This window comes from Aythya fuligula, chromosome 16, assembly GCF_009819795.1.
Source record: "Aythya fuligula isolate bAytFul2 chromosome 16, bAytFul2.pri, whole genome shotgun sequence".
NCBI classification, from domain to species: Eukaryota; Metazoa; Chordata; class Aves; order Anseriformes; family Anatidae; genus Aythya; species Aythya fuligula.
The window spans coordinates 7,051,098-7,073,023 of record NC_045574.1 but is presented as its reverse complement, the minus strand read 5'-3'; the positions used below and the strand labels follow the sequence as shown (position 1 = coordinate 7,073,023).

Here is a 21,926-nt window from a genome sequence, read left to right as displayed (position 1 = left end):
CTGGGCAGACACGCCGAATGGCAAAGCGATGTAGTTCCATCTGGCTGACAAAGATAAAGCAATATCCAGTGGCTGGAGCTGAAAATTAAACACATTTCCAACCTTGAAATAAAATGTGAGTTCACAGCAGAACGGGGAAACGATGCCCGGTGGGGGCATTACTGCTCGAAGTACTCCAAGAGAGATGAGCTGCACCCTGGGCAGCCACTTCCAAGGCAGCATCTTGCAACTGTCCTGTCCTGCACGCGCATATGAAGGGGAAAAATGTGCTGCAGCACTTCTGCCACGTCCATCTGTGGGGTGAATCACAGTAGAGCTCTGGGGGGGTGCTGGCTGCAGGCCCTGCTCATCCTCTTGTAGTCACACTGCTACAGGATTGACGAGGCACGGTCAGCAGGAGGAACCAGCAGGGGCTGGAGGTATCTGCTGCTTTCTGCACATCTGGGGCACCTGGAGCACATCTTGCCTGGTCAGCTCTCTGCAAGCAGGAGATCTCAGGCTCCTCAGAGAGCCACAGCAGCACTTGATGTACATGTATGTCTGCTCTGCAACAGAGGCTCTGCTCTCCTCCACCTCCTGTGGTCATGCTAGATGGTTTTGTTGTCCCTCTGGTCAAGAAAACTGAGATTCCACAGCTGGGAAAAGCCGTTCTGAGGAACTGATGGAGAAGCTCCAGGTTGCTTCCTCTGCTAAATATCCAAAAGCATCATTTATAGTTCTGCTCTTTCAGTAGAGCATTACTGACCCTTCACTGAAACCGCAGCTTGTTCATTACTTGGCATTACCTAAATCAAGCCCAGTATCAGCCAGTTCATTTCCTACTCTTGCTCTGCTCTCCACAGGGCTCTCAAGTTCAGCCCCAGTGCTGCTATGGGCAGGGCTGCACGGTGAGAGCACAAGGCAGCACTGCTGAAGTGGCTCACTTAGCAAGAAGCGATTGGAGAAAGCCACTGAAAGCCACACGCTCAGAGCTCACCCTGCACAGACATTTCCAGACAGAAGGGAATGGTTATGCTGGGTCACAGAATGGTTTGGGTTGGAAGGGACCTTACAGATCATCTAATTCCAACCCCTCTGCCATGGGCAGGGACACCTTCCATCAGACCAGCTTGCTCCAAGCCCCATCTGGCCTGGCCTTGAACACCTCCAGGGATGGGGCACCCACAGCTTCACTGGGCAACCCGTGCCAGTGCCTCACCACCCTTGGAGTAAAGAATTTTTTCATAACGTCTAATCTAGATCCTACCCTTTTTTAGTTTAAAACAATTACTCTTTCTCCTATCACTACACTCCCTGACAGTCCCTCTCTAGCTTTCCTGTAGCCCCCTCTTAGGTTGCTGGGAAAAAAAAAGCTCTCTAGAGCCTTCAGGCTGAACAACCCCAACTCCCCCAGCCTGTCCTCACAGGAGTGGTGCTCCAGCCCATTGACCATCTTCGTGGCCCTCCTCTGGAGTCACACCAGTACACGTCTATGTCTTTCTTGTACCGGGGTCCCCAGGGCTGAACACGGTGTTCCAGGTAGGGTCTCACAAGAGTGGAGTAGAAGGGGACGATCGCCTCCCTCACCCTGCTGGTCACAGGATGCCGCTGGCTTTCTGGGCTGCAGGCGCACGTAGCCAGCTCCTGTTGAACTTCTCTTGAGGGTCTCAAGACTGCACCACGGTGTTTGATCACCAAGTAATGCTCAGCATGCCCCTGGGGTTCAGCAACAGCACGTCTCCAGAGGTGCTCCACCTGCACGCCACCGTCTCCAAACAGGTTGAAGAGCCTGAGGCTTCAGCATGGCTCGCTGTCCTCACTACTCACCTTGTGCCATACATCACCAGCTGCCCAGCAAAGCAGCACACAGCCGTGGGGCTTGACCACCCCGTGGGAGTGCCAAGGACTCCCCCAACAGCTCGCCCAGCCCAACTCACCTGTCCTGAAAGTCACACTCAGTCGGTGGAGTCCTCTGACACAGAACAGGCAGTGACCACGTGTCCCCGGCTGCAACCCACCAGCTGCTCCAAGGAGCCAGCACAGGCTCTGTCTTCGTACCATTGAAGACAAAGACCACTGTGGCTGAATGATGCCATCTACAGCTATGTGCTGTGCTGCAAGAAATGCCTACAGACAGCATAGGCTGCAATGCAGGCATGGGGGTGAGTCTGCAGTGCCCCACTCCCCAGGCAGAGTAAGAGGGATGGCAGGAGAGCAGGGCAAGAGCTGTGTGTGGACCCTATCCAAAGCTGAGGACAAACTAGGAGCCTCAGCCCAACAGAATCCAGATGCAATTAAATCTGAACATCTGGTATGATATGTGGGGTATTCAGACATCACACATGCTGGAAAATACATGTAGTAGTCCTCTGAACAGAGAAGGCACAGGCAAACATGAGGTAAAGGGTCCAATTAGGTGGAGTGGGAGAAGGCAGCATCGCCTTGCGATGCAATTCGGCATTGCAGAGGTCTCAGGACAAACCAGCAACGCTGCACCTCCACCGACGGGGACACGCACTGCAGACCAGCGTGTCAGGGACAGGAACCACAAGCTGGTGACTGGGGATGAGATGGCTGCACAGACTACAGCGCCAGCTTTCTCTGCCATAGTCAGGGCACTGGGCAGCCACAGGCAGTGCCAGGCAGTCTCAACATTAGCTTTAGCACTGGGCTGACCAGCAAGCAGGCAGGTCCCTGTGTGATGATCCACTCTGCATCCTGTGATGCCCTGAGGAACAGCCAGGCAATTCTGCACTCAGAGTGGAATAAGCACCCTCATAACTATCCCAGCCAACATGTTCACGTGGTCACCTACACCCCACGAGCTCACTGCACGATGTCCCCCAGCACACAACAACTCTGAGAGTATTCATGAGCCAGGGAGAACTTTGTAGCCCCCTCTCCAAAAGCAGGGTTGCATCTCTGCTCCCCCTGCAAGGCTCTGTTTGGCACTAGCCAGAGCCAAACAGGCACTGGGAGCCATGAAATGTCATCCCCCGCTCAGCCAGCCCCTGATGCTGTCTCCGAGGTCTGTGGAGAGGCCAACTCCATGGCAGCCACTTTCTCTGTGCAGAGAGTGCAAGTGCTTCCTGGCTGTTTCAAACAGCTTTGCTTTCAATTCTGCAGCCTTGGTCCTGCACACGGGCACACTGGTGGCGAGTACTGGTGCAATGGCAGAGAGAACACGCAATACCTGAGTGATTCTGCAGAGCCTGGTTCTGGCCGTCCTTCGTTGGCGTGATGAGATCCCAGATAAAACTCTTTATCTTCTCATCCCCTTTGTAGTGTTTGACGCAATAGACCAGCAAGGCCCGACAAATCATCTCCATGTCCTTCTCATTCAGGTGCCACTTGAACCGCCCATGGGTCAGGATATCTTTCCAACGTCCCCAGCTGAAAGAGCAGTAACAGGGATACAATAAACTCTCCTGTGCAGCGAGAGACCTCGTTGGCACCTCTCTCCACAAGCTCACACAGTGGCACAGCTCCCATGGATTGGGGGTGTCATGCCCCCGTATTATAGGAGCAGAGATGGGGAAGAGGTTTGCACGGGACTGAACAGGCCAGAGGTAGGAGCAGATGCTGGATGCCCTGACTGCCAGCTCCTGCTTTGCCCCCTAACTCTCCTTCCAGTCCCAAAGTTTGCTTAGAGCCTACCAAGGCAGGTCCCACTAGGGAGGCCATTGCTTGAAGAAGGGAACACTGCCTCAGGCATTCATTGCTCCGGACGGACAGAAAGTGACTGTGGCAGCTGGAGGCCCATCTCTGAAGCGGGCTGTGGTTGTTGACTCAAGGAGGGGGTGAGACTCACCCGAATATGAGCAGATTCTTCTCCACGCGGAAGCACTCAGCCCGCAGGTAGCGCCGGGTCTTCTCATTGAAGCGCCGTGAGCGCGTGGGTCGCTCATCCGAGTCACTGTCCAGCTCAGAGAACTCCATCAGCTCGTCCTCCTCGAAGGAGTTGTAGTGTTTGGTTTGCTTCCGCACCCGGGGCCTGTCAATGACCAAGCTCTCCTACAGGGGCACAGAGAACACATCCAGGGATGGGTGGAAAAACCTGCCCTTTATCATGGCACAGTGAGCCCACCATGCTGCTCCCTGGCTCTGTTCACAACTCCCAGTACTGGCTCACCAGCCCTGGGGCTGGTCACCACCTTGCCACTACGATATCTGCTCCAAGCTCACTCCATGTGGCTTTGTCTGCACACATGAGGTAATTCCTGGCCAGCAGAAAATTCACCCTGAACAATCACAGGCTGAAAGTTGGGCTCTCAGGGTTCAAACTACTGATGTTCAGCACCTGATTCAGCTCTGAATTACGCTCCTGGCTCTCCCAGGAATGCCTGGGACAAGCTGTGCTGAAGGAGGTGTAAATTCTGTTGGTAGGTGGGAGGAAAGAGAAGAAAGGCGGCTACCAAGAAGGTGCAGGAGGGAGCAATATGAAATTAAATGGTATGTACATACTTCTTTTTCTTCCCATCACCCTGCTAAATGTATCTATGTCATCAGCAGCCCAGCTCGGGGCAGGAGGAGAGGGCTGGGACCCTGCCTGTTCTGCCTCCAGACATGCACTGAGTCACCAGCAGCCCCTCAGCTCTCAGGCACAGCAGGCAGAGCTGAGAACAAGAACGCTGCCCATGGGAGATGCCCCCCAGAGATGCACGGGGAAGGTTTGGCAGCTTTGCTACCAGAGCAGGGGAAGCCAAGCACCAGCTCCCTGCAGCTCCAGCTGCCACATTCCCCATGGTGGCTGTGGGAAGGAGCCTGTTTGCCAGGGGGAGCAACAGGCAGGACTGCTGGAGCACCCATTCATGGTCTGCATCCCCTTGCCCAGCCATGGTGATGAGCCCGCTGGATCCCCCCGGCTTTACTCCTTGCTCCCATCACTAGCCTGAAGGCAGGACAGCAGAGCTGCAAACGCAGATGCAGAAAGGAGCAGCACAATCCAAGCCTGTCCTTGCTTGATCCACCAGGCCAGGAGAATCCCTGGGAGGCTCCCCTTACTCCTGTTCATGTTTGGGTTTTAGAGTGGTTTGTTTCTAGCAAGCAAACTCGGATACTGAGCCTCACCCACATGGCCTCTGAACAACCCCCCAGACTTGTCTGAATGCAGGGTGTTGTGTATCAGCTGTGGGGCACACAGGCCACGAGCTGGATCTTACCTTTTCGTTCTTGGCATCTGTATCGAGCTCTGCTATTTTGGCCCACTTTTGCCAGAAGTTTGGGTCATCTAAGGAAATGTCAGTTCTGTTTCCTGATGCTACAAAGCTGGCCTGGGAGTGAGAGAAGATGAGTGAACAGGATACAACCCACCATCCTGATATGCTTTCCCCCCACAGAGATCCGTAACACATCTGCCTGCAGCGGACAGCCTGGCTGCCACACAATCGCAGGATGGTTAAGGTTGGAAGAAACCTCTGGCAGTCACCTGGTCCAACCCCCTTGCTCAAGCAGGGATACCTGCAGCAGGTTGTTACACCCTGCACTGACACATGCCAGTGGGCTCTGTTAGAAAAGAAAGCTGAGCCCCAATCTGCTGCATTTCTGCCTGGAAACAGAGCCTGGGTTGTGCTGCCTGTAAGTGGAGGACAGCCAGATGGCATCCCCGTGGACACCAGGCATCAGCGTGGCACAGAGCTGGCTCCTTGGGCTCCCTGCAGTGGGCAGGCTGCAGGAGGCTGCTCGTGTGGGGCTGTCAGGACCCCATGGCACACAGATCCCCACAGCACGGCAGCAAACAGCTGCTGGCATTATGGAGGCCAGCAGCCAAGTCCTGCCACTTCCCCAGGGGTCTTCTTGCAGAGCCAAGTCCTGTGGCAGAAGAAGAATGAGGCTGGCCACACAGGCTGTGGCCTGGCTGTGCTGAAGGTCCCACACTATCCTCCCACACTGCTGGCAGCCTTGGTTCCCACCTGCGTTTCTGTTTAGCAAAGCATCACACCCAGGCAGCACCAGTGTCCAGAAAGACAGGGAAGGTAACAGACTCCAGGTCAGATAAGCTCAGGCCATGAGCACGAGATGAGCCCTGTGACTTTTCCCAGACATGGAGCTCACCCAGGCTTTGAATTCATCCATCTTCTCCTGGGAGAGGCCTGACTGCACACAACAGCCCAGGGGAAAAGGCTCCAGCTCTGGTCATGGCCTGCTGCCTCAGCAAGAAGCCCTGAACACAGCAAAAGACCAAGCCCTCCACCTGGGATTGGAGCCTGCACCTTGCCGGCACAGTGCCCTGGCGAGGACACGCGGTGGCTCCACACCTCTCAGCACAGAGCATCTGCCCACACTGCTGGCCCCAGGAGAGAGCACAGAGGGACCTTACAGATCACCCAGTTCCACCTCTGTGATGGGCAGGGACAACTTCTACTGGACCAGGCTGCCCAAAGCCCCATCCAGTCTGGCCCTGAACACCTCCAGGGATGGGGCATCCACAACCTCTCTGGGCAACCTGTTTCAGTGCCTCACCACCCTCCGAGTGAAGAATTTCCTCCTAGTGGCTGACATCCTGAGACAGGGTGTCCTGTTGCCTCCATGTCCCAGCAAGGTCTCACTCCTGGGCACAGAGAGGTAGGCAGGAGAGTTTGGCCTCTAGGCAGACACAGCTCCAGTCAAACGCAGGGAAGAGCTCAGCCCAACAGCACTGCACTGCCCCTGCCCAGAAACGTTCCCCCCCGCCACGGGAGGGAGTCCCCTTCCCTCCCGAGGAGCATGGCACACCTTGGCAAAGGTGGAGCCCTTCCCCTCAGACTGGATTGTGATGGTCTGCGTCCTGCGCTGGAGGATCTGATCGATGTCCTCCTCGCAGAACTTGGATCCTTCATCCTCCTCATCCATGAGAGCACCGTAGGCACCCTTCCGCAGCAGGTCCTCCACCTCCATCTTTGAGAGCTGCTGAACCTGTCCGAAACACAAATGCGTCACCAAACCCTGCCAGCTGCTCTGGGCACTGGCACGGTGGGAGAAGGCTCTTCTCTGCCCCAGGAGAGAGGGTAGAGATGCCCCAAGCTAGCCCAGACCTCCTGCTGCCATGGCAGAGGTCACTTCAAAATGCTGCTCGAGGGACTCATGGAATTCAGCCCTTGTCACACAGACACAGCACCGCACACGTCTGCAAGCCCCACGGCAGCACAGGGACAGCCTGCCAGGCTGAAGAGCAGCAGTGTAAGTGTGTGGGACTGGGCTCTCACTCCCCGGGAGCCTGCCCAGGTCTCTGCTCCAACGTGACAGTCACTTGTTATTCTTCCAGTAGTTACCCAGCCTCTTCCTCTCTCCATTCTTCTTTTCTGCTCTGCTCAGTACTGCACAATGCTCTCAAAACAGCCCTGCAATGGACTGGGTGGCCTGCTAATATAGCCTGCAAGCTCTTCTCATGAGGGACTGCAGAGCTGCGACAAAGGCTTTGCCCTCTTCAGCTCTTGGTAGGAGAGCAAGAGACAGGCAGATGTTGGCCAGCATCACCAGGCAATGGACCAGCGTCCTTGTGACAGTACCACAGCAGAAAGCTGTGTGCTTTGAGCCCAGGTGGGGTCCTGAGGCTTTTATCCCCACCTGGAGACACAGCCCTGCAAGCCTGCCCCTTTCACAGAAGCAGCAGCGGGACAGGACGCAGGGGAAGGAGAAGCACCCCCCCAACACAACCCTCATGCCCATCCCCGCTCTGACAGCCAACCTACCCCGTTGGTGCTGCCCTTGCGGTTGATGTCCTGCAGCACAGCCTTATCCAGGCCCAGTTTCAGGCTGGCCTTGTCAAACATCTCCCGCTCGTAGGAGTTCCTGGTGATGAGGCGATAGACCTTCACCGCCTTGCTCTGCCCGATCCGGTGGCAGCGAGCTTGAGCCTGGGAGGAGGGCGGAGGGCACAGCTTCAGACACAGCGAGCCCGGCACAGCGGGGGTGCTGTGGCTTCTGGTAGCCCTACCTGCAACCCCTCCTCACCCACCACAGCCAGGTCAGCTCCCGCAGCCCAGGGCACCCCCCCTGAGCACTGTCAGCCCTCCTAGTGCTGCACCCCCCGTGCCAGAGCAGCCAGGTGCTGCTGCGCCCCTCTCTCTGGCTGGCAGGGGTGACGGGAGCCCTGCTGGGGGAGCTGCAGGCAGCCTGTCCCAGGCTGGCCCGTTACCTGCAGGTCGTTCTGTGGGTTCCAGTCTGAATCAAAGATGATGCAGGTGTCAGCAGCGGTCAGGTTGATGCCCAGCCCACCTGCCCGCGTGCACAGGAGAAAGACAAAGCGATCTGAATCGGGCTTGCAGAAGCGGTCGATGGCAGCTTGGCGCAGGTTTCCTCGCACCCGCCCATCAATTCGCTCATAGGTGTACCTGGTCCGAGAGGGTAAGACGTGAGAGCAGGGTCACAGCAGGGCCCGGACTAGCTGCAGCTACCAACCCCTTCTTGCTCCTTCCCCCAGGCTGTGTGCAGGCATGCAGACAGCCAGAATTAGGACCAAAGGAAGGGCCTGTCTCCGTTTGGTCACTCCTAGGACTAGCACAGTAGACCAGCATCCCTGCAAAATGGCCAGGTCAGAACTGCCCAGGTTTGGAGTCTCTGCCCCCATCAACAGTAACTTGTAACTCGGATCCTTTGGTACATGGATGTGGACAGAATAGCCAAATCCCCACCCTGGGCTGTTTCCACTCTGTTTCCATGTTTTCTGCAGCACAGGATGGACAAGACATGGAGGAAATGTGGTGAATGCTCAAGCCTGTACTAACCGCCTCTGAATGAGATAGTCTTCCAGGATGTCAAGGCAGCGCACCATCTGGGAGAAGATGAGCACCTTGTGCCCCCCAGCAATCAGCTTGGGAAGGAGTTTATCGATCAGCACCAGCTTCCCGGCTGCCTGGATCATTGCCTGCAGCTGGAAGTCTGGTGCCTCCGGGCTGTGTGTTTTACGGAAGTCTTCCAGGATCTTCTCCTCCGCCCCTGCCAGGTGAGAAGGGATGTGAGCTCTTGGTAAGACCGGCAGTGCAGCTGCCCACAGCCTCCCGTCCACGGCAACAGCATGCAAGGAACAGAATCCATGCAGTTGCTCGGATCTAGGGAGGCTGGCTAGAAACCTCCAGAAGCCCCTCTGCTCCTGTGACTCTACTCCTTCAGGACTGGCACCAGCTCTTGACAGAACAAGCCACGTTGGGATGCAATAGAGGATCCCACTCTAAAATGCCCCAGAAACAGCTGTACATGGAGAGCCTGGGCAAGACCCTGAGGCTGGCAGTGCCCCTGAGGGCAACAAGGCAGGTCACTGCAGGCAGAGGGCCAGAGCTGGGTGAGCCCTGCAGGCAGTGACCAGTAAACGGTGCAGAGAGACATAACCCCCTCACCTCCTGTGCACAGCCCTCACCATTGATGAGATACGGGTGATTGCAGCACTTCCGCAGCTCCATCATGGTGTTGATGAGGTTGGGCATGTTGTGCTGGTTGGCACCCTTGGACAGGAAGGAGAAGTTCTTCTCCAGAATCGCCCGGTAGTATTTCTTCTGGATGTTGGTCAGCTCCACCTCAATGATGGTTTCCTGCTTGGGTGCCAGGTTCTTCTCCACATCATCCTTCAGCCGTCGCAACATCATGGGCTTCAGGATGGACTGCAGCTTCTTCACCTGCCAGAGCAAGCGCAGAGATTCACTCCCTGCATGGCAAGCACATGGTGACAACAGCAGAGGGGCCTGCAACACTAGAGCCTCTCTAGGCTGGAAACCCTCTACAAATGGTCCTGAAGCACCCACACTGCTGACAACCAGGATAACTTTAGGATCTAGCTCCCCTGGAGCAGGCATGTGAGTGGCTGGCCCTGGGCTGTAAACTCACACACTGTGGGCAGCCTTGGGTACATGTGCCTGCTGCAGGAGGAGGAGAACTGGGAGCTTTGCTAGCAGCTGAGCTGATGGGTGCTCCACGTGTCCATGCCTGCTCCCCTAGGATGATGAAGCCAGACACTGAAACAGCAATGAGGCAACCCAGGGGACCGTGCTGCTCCCCACTACCCATGCTCAAGGGGAACTTTGCAGGATGGTTCCCCAGGGTAACCTGACAGGGTGACAGATCCATGGGCTTACTGACCTCCTCACTCACCCGCTGGCCTCGGGAACAGACCAGGTGGAAAAGCTGGGTGTGCTGAGCTGCTCAGGCATGCAAGGAGCAGCGTGGAGACAGACATGGAGCAGAGCCTGGCCTTGGCACAGGCTGGTCTCCTCTCTCCAAAGCACCACTGGCCCATGGGCTCTGTCAGAACTTTGCTTCTGGCTGAGGCCAGGGCCGGCATGCAGCACTGCACCTTGCGAGGGGCAGACCTTTAAGCAATGAGGGGTCTTTGTTCACCTCCACAAAGTACATCCGAGTGCGTGCCTGGCGTGGTGACCAGGAGTGCCAGTGACCTGTGGGAAGTCACCAGCCTCACTCTTCTAGGTACCTGCTCCTCTGTCTTCAGGTCCCCAAACTCCTCCAGGAAGGCCGTCTCTGAGGGAAACTGCTGTGGCTCCAGGAAATTCAGGAGGCTGAAGAGCTCCTCCACTGAATTCTGTAGGGGGGTGCCTGTCAGCAGCACCTTGTGCTCCTGTGTATACACAGAAAACAGGTTGAGGGCTCAGGCCCACTGATCCAAGGGGCCCTGAGATCACCAAGCTCCCTTTTCTTCCAGACCCAGAAATGCACTGTGGGACCTGCAGGCACAGGCACCCCCAGAAAGGCTCTCTTGGCCACGGTGCCAGCCCTTAAGCAGCTGCTGCAATGTGACACTGCCACGTGGCTCTCGGGACATTCCCCAGGATGTATCCCAGTCTAGCTGTGCAGCAAGAATGGGCAACACCGAGAACCCCACACTGCTCCCAGGGCTCAGCCCTGCTCTGTAAGATCACCGAAACATCAGACTGACAATTTCAGGGGACTTGGTCCAGCTACAGGTGAGTGTGACCAAAGCTGGGTAGGGCTAGATGATACAACATGCCTGATGGCCATCAGTACAGCAAACAGCCACACTGCTTGCTCCAGGGCTGTGAAGGTTCTGGACACCCAAATCCACATCCCAGAGCAGCTCATCGATCCCTTTTTCATTACACACAGTCCCGCACCCCCAGCCCTGCCACAGACTGGTCCCATGCCTGGAGAGTGTTAAGAAACCAGCCTGAATATGGCAGCCCTGCTCACCACAGGGTACAAGGCACATCACAGCGAAATGATCAAACTGGCACTTCTCTGGGGATCTGATGGGTCTCTCCCCTCTGAGACAGGGAGCTCTCAGCTCTAGCCCTGTGCCAAACAGCTGTCAGTGACACCTGATTGCTTGGCACGGCCACCTCTGGCCCACTCTGCTCTTGCATCAGCCTGGGCAGGACGTGCTCACCAGGGCCATGAGCTTCAGCCCCTCCAGCAGCTTGCAGTTCCTGTTCTTCAGCCGATGGGCCTCGTCAATGACCACGCAGCGCCACTGGATCTTCTTCAGCTCTGGGCAGTCAGCAAGGATCATCTCGAAGGTGGTGATAACCACCTGGAACTTGAAGATCCCAGGGAGAGGGTTGCCCTAGGGAGACATAAAATGTACGCAGTGCTTGACTGCTGCAGGCAGCAGGACACTGTCAAACATCCTGGCGGTCCACACAGGCTGGCCACCACGGCAGTGCTAGAATCTGGATCCTGGCTGTGATTCTTCCAGATTCGTCTCCCTCACTCAGTGAGCTGGTTCCTGCAAGCCTTCATGCTGGCTGCATGTCTCCAAACCAGACACTACTGCAGGGCAGAAAAATAGGCCTGGACAAGAGCTGTGGCTGGGACTTAGCTGCATTTTCCCCCTTTTACAAGAATAGGGCCTGTTCTTCACTCATACACTGTGCACTCTCAGCCCACACCGGCAAAGGAGTCTTAAAAGATCATCTTGCTCTCCCTGGATAAACCACAAGCTCCACATGCAACAAAGCGCTTCCCAAGTAAAGGGAGCCAGAGCTGGAGGACATGTTCTGGGAGTGCTGTGTGCATCAGTCACCTGTGAGTCCCTGTACACCATCTCATACTGCTGGATCATCTGCCGGCTGATCTGGCTGCCGTGGTACACGATGGCATTCATCTCCGTCCAGGTGCGGAACTCCCTCTCCCAGTTGGTGATAGTGGAGAGGGGCGCGATGATGAGGAAGGGGCCGTGGATGCCCATCAGGAAGATTTCTGAGAGGAAGGTGATTGACTGGATTGTCTTCCCCAGCCCCATCTCATCAGCCAGGATGCAGTTCTTCCTGCAGAGATGGGCAAGAGCAGGTTAATGCAGCTCTCAGGGGCAGGAACCAGCCTGTCACTAACTCCTCGATGTGATGTCAGGCATGTCACCTCCCCTCACATCTCTCTGACTCCATGGTGTGGAGGGTGGGAGACATAAGGACAGTGCTCCAAGTGGCCCAAAATGGGTCTGGGTAAGCCAGCCCATCCAACCTCTTGCCAATGATGGACGGTGTGAAAGACACTGCCCTTCAGGTGCACACCAGCCTGTGAACAATGCATCTGATTGCCTGCTGCAGATGACGACATGTCTTATTTCTGCATTCCTGCCACAGGAATAGGTCGCCATCAGCCTGAGCAATACCAAAAATCAGCTGTATTTTAGACCCAGAGCTAAGCCTATACTAACTCCAGAACACATCAGCATTCACCAGAGAGAAACATTCCCAAATACTCAATTGCAAAGCTAACACAAACACAATTTTTCTGGATGCTACCTGTCAACTCCAACACTGGCAGCTCTCAGCAGCTGCTGTCAGGCCCCTCCTTCTTGGTTCTGCTCCCCCAGCCCCGCTGTTCTGCAACAGCACATGCTGGGGCCCCACTGCCAATGGGACACCTCACAGGAGCCCAGGGCTCCAGCCCCTCCTCTCACCTGTTATACCAGTTAAAGAGCAGCCAGTTCATTCCTTCCAGCTGATATTCCCGCAGCTGGTTGCTGTTCTTATACTCCCTGGACTTCTCCAGTTTCTGCCAGGACTCGGATGCTGGGCGCTCCTAGGAAGAGAGAGCAGGAACAAGATCCATGGAGATGAAAAGACTGCTGCCCGGTGTGGCCAGGCCCTGCTTCTGGGACTGCACACCAGGACAACACTTTAAAACTGTCACTGACACTCAGCAGATTCACAGAGAGGCCTTGGCCTCTGGATCCCACCCACAGATCCCACTAACACCTCCAGAGGGGAGGATACTGGGCTTGCACTGAAATAGCAGGGCCACAAAGGTCACCACTGCTGGGCCTTACGAAAACACAGACAGTCCCTTCCTGCCCAGGGCAGTGAGCTGCCAGCTGGGTACGTTACCTCTGGGTACGTTACCATGTGCTTGATTTCTGGAGGGATCTGGAGGGCTTCAAACTCTTTAATCTTCCCTGGGTCAACATCTTCCTCCAGCTCCCAGGTGCTTTCCTCATAGGGCAGCGAGCACCACTTCACCAGGTAGTGAGTCACCTCCTGCAGCACACAGAGAGGCGTGCAGACCAGTGCAGGGCTCACACTGCTCAGCCCCAAGGTGCAGGCTGCAACTGAGACTAAATCACAGCAATACTCAGTGGCCTTTGAATCCCCCCTGTGCCAGGGGCCCCCCAGGAGTAGGGTTCAAGCTGTGCAAGGCTGGAAAGGCCTCGGGTTGGTCAGAGATGACATGTGATGGACGTGCTGGGTCCAGATCTGCTGAGCTTCCCTCCCTCTGTGAGACGAGTGATGTAGCCACTCACCTCCCCAGTGTCAGGGTCTTTCGTGTGAGCCACCTCCAGAATTCGATCTACCTCCACGTAGTCCGGGTTGAACAAATCCTCATCGGGCTGTGAGATCAAAAAGGGAGGTAAATTCAAGGTGATCCCAGGATTAAACAGATGGTGGGTGCAAGAAAACAGCTGGGGGACATCTGTCCCCAGGACGCTGCTGGCTGCGCAGAGCATACCAAGTGCCTATGGACACAGGTAGGTGACATCTGTCTCTGAGCAGGAGGATGCAGGGAGCCTTGCAGAAGGCAAAGCCCTCACGTTGGAGCAGCTGCTGGCTCCATGCTGCCCTTGCTGGGAGGCAGGACTGTCTGTCCCAGCCCATCTGGCCCTGAGGTACAAAGCCCTGAGCTGTGTGCTCCAGCTCATATCCAGCATCCAGAGCTGTGACTGCCACAGACCGGAGCCACACATTGCACCACCTGGGTCTCTCCAGCTGTCCCCTCGTACATCCCAGTCCTCTACAAGGACTTGCTCTCTCTTTCTGCTTCCCTCTCCCTCCCCACTTCCAGCTCAGCAGTCACCAGCACCAACTGCTCACGAGGCAGGGGCTCATCCTCACACCAAAAAAGCCTGGGGAGGATTGCACTTTAGACTAGCAGTGGTCCTTTGGAGAGACACATGTCTAGGGCTTGGGAATGAGAAAAAACAGGCTTCTATGTTCACAGCAGCCCAAGCCCCACTTAGTCACAGGAAAGAGCAGTTTTTCCTTGCTGAACTCTTAATGGTATAATGTGTTCCAATGCATGCTTTTTCTTTGCATCCTGGGAGAGACCCCAAGCAGCCTCAGGAGTGAGAAATTTAACACACACCCAGCTTTGTAACTACAGCCATGGAGAAATGTTCATAGCCTACTGGCCCAATTTACACTCCTAGGGGACAGCTTGAGGAGATCCAATAACTGTCTCCGGAGCAGCAAGATAGGTTACAGAACACCTTCCACACTGAACACAATTAATCTGCTTACAGAACAACACAGGCAGGACCTGCCCTAAGCCCAAGTATTTATAGGTCTCTCTCCTGCAGCATCTCTGCTCCACCGTGAGCAGGCACATTCCCCAAATGAGCACAGGAAGCACCTTCAGCACTATGTGCTGCCCTCCTTTCATCGAGCAAGGCTTCCAGGGTTGGCAGTACCCAGCAAGTGACATCTGTCACCCTGCCTGTACCTCCTCTGGTGACACCGTGGGTGTTCAGGGCACTGTTGTGGCCTGCTCAGCCACAGCACCGGGCCCAGCTGTGCTGGGGAAGACAGCGGCCACGCGCTGCACTCAGCTCTCACCTCTGTAAAAATATGCTTCATCTGAGCCTGCTTGTTCCGGAAGCGCTTTATCTTCTGGGATATCCTGGGATCCTTCTCCAGCTCCTCCAGAGTCGCCCACTTACAGTGCAGGTAGGAGCTGCAGAGGGAAAAAAAAATCAAGACAACGTGACCAAAGAAGCCCTTGGGAAACAACCCCATCCACCAGATAGACAAGCAGGAAGCTCCCAGCAACCCAGAGAACATCCAGCTCATGCCTCGCCATGTGGAGCCCCAAACTGAAGAAAGCCATGGCCAAGACTGAGCACTGCAGCTGCAGTGGCTTCCCTGCCCGGCACAGGCTGGGCCTGGCTTGGGAGGGCAGCAGCAGCAAGGCAGGGATGCCGGGGCTGCAGCTGGGGCTGGGAGCACGCAGACCTCATTCTGGCACACACAGCGTGTGCCGCCGTGGCACAGAGGAACAACACTGCACGTACAAGTTCCTGTACTTGACGTAGAACTCCTCCATCTCAAACGTCAGGCCTCCGGGGTGAGCCTGAAACCAAGGGAAGGAGAGTTAAGTTCGTGGCACCCAGACCGTGTAGAAAATGGGGGGCAGGCACTTGGCGTGGCACCTGCCTCACAGGCTGCGGGCCTGGAAAACACAGGGCAAAGCCACCCGTGAGGATGAGGGGACTCAGACACCTCCTGGGGACCAAGACCAGGCCTGACTCCTATCCAGAGGCTTTCTAGTGCCCAGGACAGGAGAGGCACCACGTTACACCCCAACCCAGAGGGATGATGCTCTGGGTAGACCCCAGCAGGAGCAGGTGTCAGGTTTGGCACGGCAGCACGGACTTCTGCTGCCTCTCCCATGACTGATGAGCAAAGGCAGCCAGGCCTCACCCCTCCTCTGCCCAGGGACCTTCAGCCCCGCTAGCACCTCTGTCACTCACCTCCTTCTGCACCATCCTAGAAGCAAGGATCTTCTCGATGATGTTGGCATCATCCTCGGGAGGCTCCTGGGGACAGTGGGAAGAGAGCAGTTTTCCTGGTCTCTGGCACCCTCCCAGCATGGAGTGGCTGCTTGTCCTCTCCCAGCCCACCAGCCCCGAAAAGAGGAGGGAATTTGGGAGCTTCTCCACTGAGACTCAAGGAAGGAAGGTGCCCTGCCACCAGCAATCTCTGTCACTGCCACCTGCCCTTGGCCAGGGTGCTTGGAGGGGGCCAGGACCAGGGTGCTGACATGGATGGGACTGGCAGAGGCTCCTGGGGTACTGGGGCAAGTGAGCAGGGCCAGAGATGGTGAGTGAAGGATGCTCCAGCCAGGGCCACGCACTTCGGCAGCCAGCATGGGACAGGACAGCCTCCCTCCCTGTGTGGGCTTCAGGCCTGCCATGAAGAAACAGCCCCACGAGGCCACAGAGCTCTTCCACTACGAGCTCCTGCTCCACAACCTCACGGTGGAGGTGGCCCTGACATCATCCTGCTCCCAGCCCCCAGCAGAAGGCACGACCGTGGCCGTGCTTTGTGGCAGGAACAGCCCCACCGAGCACTGCAGCCTGGCAGCTCTGGCAGCCTGAGGGCTGCTGGAGGAGCTGTGCACGGCCCCAGAGAGCTCCTGAGAAACACGGCCAAGGTGCGGGGAGGAAAGCTGCAAGTCCAGGCCCTGGGGAGAGCAGCCCTGGGGCCTCAGCATTGCCATCCCGCCCCGTCAGGTCAGTCCTGATACTGGGAGCAGCCACAGCCAGGTGAGACTACGTGGAAAGGAAAGCAGGCTGCCAGTGTGGACCCCTGCCAAAGGCAACCCGTTCCCCCTGGCTGTTTTGCAAATCTCACTTGAAGAGATCCCTCCCAGGAGCCCAGCAGGGACATGGCCCCAGGCAGCAGCAGGAGGAAAGGACAGCACATCCCCAGGGTGCACAGCAGCCCTCGGGGCAAGGCTGGGGCACCAGGCCAGGAGCCATTTACTGGCTCAGCAACAGATCTGGCTAATATCCACCCCAAGCCTTGTTAGAAGGGGCCTAGAGAGGGACGCAAGAACACCATGAAAACAATTAGTGACCATTATTAACATCTGGCAGCTTTGCTGGTGAGCACGGAGAGGCAGTGAGCTGCAGGTATCTGGAAGGCAGGGCAATGGGAATGAGGAATGAGCTCAGTGTGCAGAGGACGTAGGGCAGTGATGCCCAAACTGCAGTGACTCCAGCTGGTCCCTGCCCGCAGAGCATCTCTGGGCATCTCTGTGCTCCGAGGGACTGATGGAGAGCAGCAATATGGGCAGTAAATGATGCCCTGGCACCCACAAAGACCTTGGCTGGCATAGCTGAAATAGTAGGTCATGGGCAAGAGCTACAAGGACAGGATCCAAAGGTGGGCACGGGCAGAGGGTTGGCCATGCATTGAAGGACATCTCCAGCTACATGGCATGTCCTGGAAGCCTTCGCTTCCCAGCAGGAGGGGAGAGGTTAGACCTGCATGACTCTTACCTATCCCTCTTTGTGCTCAGACTCCCTGCAGAGCCAGCTGGCACTCTCCTGGACACATGCACTCCCCCCCCATCCTTGTACTGGGATCCTACACTTCCCTGAACCTCACAGTGACACCCCGGGGATGTCCTGAGATGCAGAAAGCCCCACCACCCAGTCCCAACTCCAGCCCTACCTCTGCCTGCCATGCCAGAGTGGAGGCGGAGAGCGCAGAGGTTCTCCCAGCTCCCAGCACGGCTATTGTCTCACCGTCATCATCCACCACCTTGAAATCCAGGTCCTCGTTGTATTTCCTCCTCTTCACCTGCCGGCCAGAGCGGCGTTTCTGTGCATGGGATGAAAGAGGCAGTCATGGGGGAGACGGGCAGCCTGGGTACCCCCCCTGACTGGTGTGGGGATGGGAACTGGAGGAGAGAGAGCCCCAGGGCTGCCTGATCTCCATTTCCCCCCCTGTGCTGCTGGGGTGGAGGTGGTGGGACAAACAGGCCACCGCCAGATGTAAGGCACTGCACTGCTGCAGAGGCAGAGCAGCTTCCAGCACTGCCAAGGCCTCTGTCAGTGGTTTGGAAAAGAGCAGGACCTGCACGGCTCTGCTGGCCCCAAGGCCAAAGGCAGAGGAGCCCCGCAGGGGTGCACAGCTCCTGCAGTGCCCACCCTGTGCTGCCCCTGTGCCATACCTGGCTGTCAGCCAGCTCCACAGACTCCTCCGGGCTCTGCACGGACGGGCTCAGGAGATCCTGATCCAGCTCCAAAGTGTCCACCGGGATCTCATTTTTCCTCTTCCCTTTCTTCTTCTTCTCCACAGGGGTAGGCCCCTGCTCCTTGCTGAAGGACAGACCGACAGTTAGACCGTGCTCCTTGCTGCCAGGACAGACTGGCAGCCGGGCACTGCTCTGGGCATCCCGGGGGTCAGCCAGCACCCACCCGTGCTGGGCTCTGCTCCGGGCCCTGCTTCCCACCTTGCCACACCATGTCAGCTCCTGGGCCTCGCTCAGCACAGGGCGAGCCCTTCCTTGGGCCACCAAGCCTCCAAGTGAAGGCAGCACAAGCTGCGAGGCCCAAGGCAGAGCCGAGGCACAGCCAAGGAGGGGATCTGGGCCCTGCTCCCAGGCAGTCCCAACACCTCCCTGCAGACGCAGTGTGCCAACAGGGGCCACTGCCCCAGGCCACGCGGCCACCCCCAGGCACGCAGCGTGCCCCGGCCACAGCCACAACCAGCTCGTGGCAGGAGATGTGCCCAGGAAGCAGCAGGGTGAGCACACGCCCGTCCTTACCCACTGCAGCAAACACTGCTAAGGGCAACATCTCAAAGAGCTGGAGCCTGTCCCCGGGCTGAGTGGAGCTTCCCTTCCCCGCTCACCCTCAGCCCTGCGGTTCATCCCCTCCACTTCCAAGGCTTGCAGAGGAACAGCTGGTTTCAAAACCCTGCCTGGGTTTTACCCCCGTTTCACGAGGCAATCACTGCTGGTCTGGGACTCGCAAAAGCCACGCGGTTCAGACTCTGCTGTTCAGGCCAAGACCGACCTGGCCGCGTGGCAGCGATTCAATCAGAGGCCCCGAGAACGCGCTGAGAGCATCGCTTCCACCGAGCGATAACTCCCAGGATATTGATTTGTAAGTCACAATTAACAACTGCTTCATTCATGAGCCAGTAGTTGGCTATGATTAGAAACAATTTAGAAGAAATTATGCCACCATTAGCTGCCACTTAGAGGCCTCCCAGCAATCACTCCGTTTGCACAGAGCACCCACCCTGCCTGCTGCCTGCCTGCCGGGAGCCTCTCCTGTCACCCAGCCCCACGTCCCCGGCCAAGAAAAGGCTCCACAAGGGGTTGTGGAGGGGCAGCACTGCCAGGAGGAGCTGAGGACCAGGCAGGAGCCGGCCCTGCTCCTCCTGGAGGGTGCAGATGGGTGGGAGGAGGCTCCCTCAGCTCAGGTTCGACTGGGAAAGAGGCAGCCCGGAGCTTTGTGGCACCCCCAAACTCCTGCACAGCTTCTTGTGGCTGGATGATGTGTTCGAGTTATTTCAACTGGGAGTTTTTCGCACTGAACAACCTCTTCGCCGAGGCTTCTCGCGCTGTCCCCAGGCACCTCACCCGGCCCTGGCACACGTGGGTCCCCCCTCGGCCCTCTCCTGCCCCCAGGCCCTGAGCTGGTCCCAGTGCAGGGCTGGCTGTGTGTGAGCTGCCCACGCAGCAGGCTCTGACCGGAGGCGGCGTTAGGATGCCAGCTGCATCCCCTCCTCCCTGGCAGAGGCAGAAACAAGCAGCCTTCAAGGCCTCCAGCTCAGCCTCCTGCCGGGCAAGGCCACGGCAGCCCCGGTGCGCCGGGCACGAGGCCAGGCTGGGCTCAGGGCCAAGCCGGGGGCTCTGGGAGAGCCATGGGAAGGGGTGGCCACACGGCCTGCCTGGCCACAATCCATATGGCCTGGCCAAAAATCCTGCTTTTTGGGAGCAGGGAGGGTTACCTGCAGGCGCTGACCCTGCAGGGCTGGCACAGCCACGGGTTGCTCCGGGACCGCCTGCGGTCTGTGCCTGCCAGGAACCCTTCAGGTGCCCGGCGCTGCCTTTGCACGTCCCTCATGGCAGGGGCAAAGTGGGATTTGTGCCCCTCTGCACACAGGCAGCCGCAGGGGGAGGCAGGCAGGAGGGTTCAGCGGATGCTAGGAAGCCCGTTCTGGTGAGCATTTCCAAAACGGTTCCTTTGAGAAGCCCCACCAAACTGACGTTTTCCAACAAAGAAGGGCTTTGCTGAAAAATTCCCAGCTGGATCCTGCACTAGTCACATTCACGACACAAATACATCTGTCCTCTGGGTTATTTACAGCACAGGAGGAGGGCCCAGCTCCGATCGATAGGCCTGCTTTTCACAGGACTCTCCAAAACATTTGTTCTTGCCAGTCCACGGCAGTAAATCAAACGGTGCTGGTGCCTGCTGACACCTGCTCTGCTATCTGCATACATTCCCAATTAAGAAGAAATGGGAGCTGAGAAATCAGAGCTCCTTTTCTGGCCAATCAGCCTGTTAATTAATAGGATGAGGAATTACCAGCGGCTGTGGCGTTCAGCTGCACGGTACGAGGGAGTCCTCAGGCCTCCCAGCTGCAGCTCTGCTGGGAGCCCACAGCTGCAGCCAGAGACCAGCTCCTGGCTCCCCAGGAGCCCGCGCACCCCGCACGAGCTGCAGTGGCACAGAGACAAGGTGACGCCAGCACCCACCTGCTCTTCTTGGGTCTCGCTCTGGAGGCAGGCTCAGAGCCGCTCTTCTTGTCTTTAGGTTCCTTGGGGGCTTTGGGTTCCCGAGGTTTCCGGGGCTTCTTGGCCACCTCCCTCTGTTTGGGCTCCTTCTGCTTCTTGGGCTCCTTGGCCTTTTTAGGCTCTTTTGGTTCTTTAGGCTCTCTTCTCCTCTTTGGTTTCACCTCCACAGCTGCTTTTTCTCCCCCTTCCTGTTCTCCCTGATCCTTTTTCTTCCGTTTCTTTTTCACCCCCGTGCCTACACCCCCGGTGTCCTGCATCCCGTTCTGGGCGCTCGGCCGCTTCTGGGGAGCTCTGCTGGGCTCCTCCTCGGGGTGCTGGCTGCCCACGGCCGCGGCCGTCGCCTGCTGGGGCACCTCGTCCTGCTCCTCGCTGCTGGCAAAGGGGTCCTGCGCCTTGCACTCCCAGGTGTCCGAGGCATCCGACATTGGGGAGCGGCTCCGCACTTTTAAGCTCGACAGCTGCAGAGAGAACAGAAACGGGGGGTGTGAAGCAAATGACACGTGGAGAAACAGCAGGAGTTTGCAGGGAGGCTGCTGAAATACAGCCCCAGCAAGGCTCCGTGTGCTGGGAGCGTGAGCCGTGCCCCTCGATGTACAGGGGACCCTTGCTGAGGCTGAGCAGCCACCCCATGCAGCCACGGTTCAGAGGGCAGGACCCCCTGTCCCTGCCTGCTTCCCCCCTGGCCCACAGAGGCACGGGGACGAGGTGGCTGGCACCTCTCCTTTGCCTCCAAGCACAGCCCCAGCTTTGGTGGCACCCTCCAGCCCCTTGCTCTGCTGAGACCCCGAGTGACCACGCGCTCAGGTCCCCTCCTGCCCCTTGAGCAGAGCCCGGATCAGCGCGGTGCCTCTCCCAGGGGCTGCTCAGTACCTGGGTCCCCAGCCCCAACCAGCAGAGCTGCTCTCCCTCTTCTTCCTTCATTTCCTACACATTTTCCAGCAGCGAGCACCTGGGATGGTGGGGCTGGTTTGGGACAGCCCAAGGAAAGAAGCTGCCAGGCCAAGGCTCATCCCAGCGGGGACGCAGACTTCTTGTGAAAACTAAAACACGGTGGGGTGGTAACAGCTTTTTGTCCTAAGACACAGAAGCGCCTTAATTCTCCCCTAAAGGCCGGTCCCGCTGCGTATCGCAGCAGCCGTGTCCCAGGGCAGAGCCTGGGAGCTGTGTGCTGGGCTCTCCTGGCACCCCGTGCCCTGCTGGATCAGCCAAAAAGCTTGCAGACCCCCCCCAAGGCTGGATCTCCTTTTGCT

At 57.4% G+C, this 21,926-nt stretch overlaps 1 protein-coding gene across 8 annotated transcripts in view; it reads right to left on the bottom strand.

The window, feature by feature from the left end:
• CHD6 (chromodomain helicase DNA binding protein 6) overlaps positions 1-21,926 on the bottom strand; it is a 69,142-nt gene that overhangs the window by 22,529 nt on the left and 24,687 nt on the right. For 4 of the 8 annotated variants that reach the window (XM_032198079.1, XM_032198086.1, XM_032198081.1 and 1 more), the window contains 20 exons: positions 20,638-21,134; positions 18,097-18,244; positions 17,595-17,744; positions 15,887-15,952; positions 15,428-15,486; positions 14,973-15,090; positions 13,664-13,750; positions 13,251-13,400; positions 12,824-12,945; positions 11,945-12,188; positions 11,309-11,485; positions 10,379-10,522; positions 9,314-9,569; positions 8,685-8,895; positions 8,096-8,291; positions 7,650-7,814; positions 6,694-6,873; positions 5,142-5,252; positions 3,791-3,993; positions 3,170-3,372 (listed from right to left, as the gene is read on the bottom strand). In XM_032198079.1, coding sequence (XP_032053970.1) covers positions 3,170-3,372; positions 3,791-3,993; positions 5,142-5,252; positions 6,694-6,873; positions 7,650-7,814; positions 8,096-8,291; positions 8,685-8,895; positions 9,314-9,569; positions 10,379-10,522; positions 11,309-11,485; positions 11,945-12,188; positions 12,824-12,945; positions 13,251-13,400; positions 13,664-13,750; positions 14,973-15,090; positions 15,428-15,486; positions 15,887-15,952; positions 17,595-17,744; positions 18,097-18,244; positions 20,638-21,134 — 3,487 coding nt within the window. The remainder of the gene's footprint in view (positions 1-3,169; positions 3,373-3,790; positions 3,994-5,141; positions 5,253-6,693; positions 6,874-7,649; positions 7,815-8,095; positions 8,292-8,684; positions 8,896-9,313; positions 9,570-10,378; positions 10,523-11,308; positions 11,486-11,944; positions 12,189-12,823; positions 12,946-13,250; positions 13,401-13,663; positions 13,751-14,972; positions 15,091-15,427; positions 15,487-15,886; positions 15,953-17,594; positions 17,745-18,096; positions 18,245-20,637; positions 21,135-21,926) is intronic. The other 4 variants (XM_032198084.1, XM_032198087.1, XM_032198080.1 and 1 more) reach the window with 3 other exon arrangements.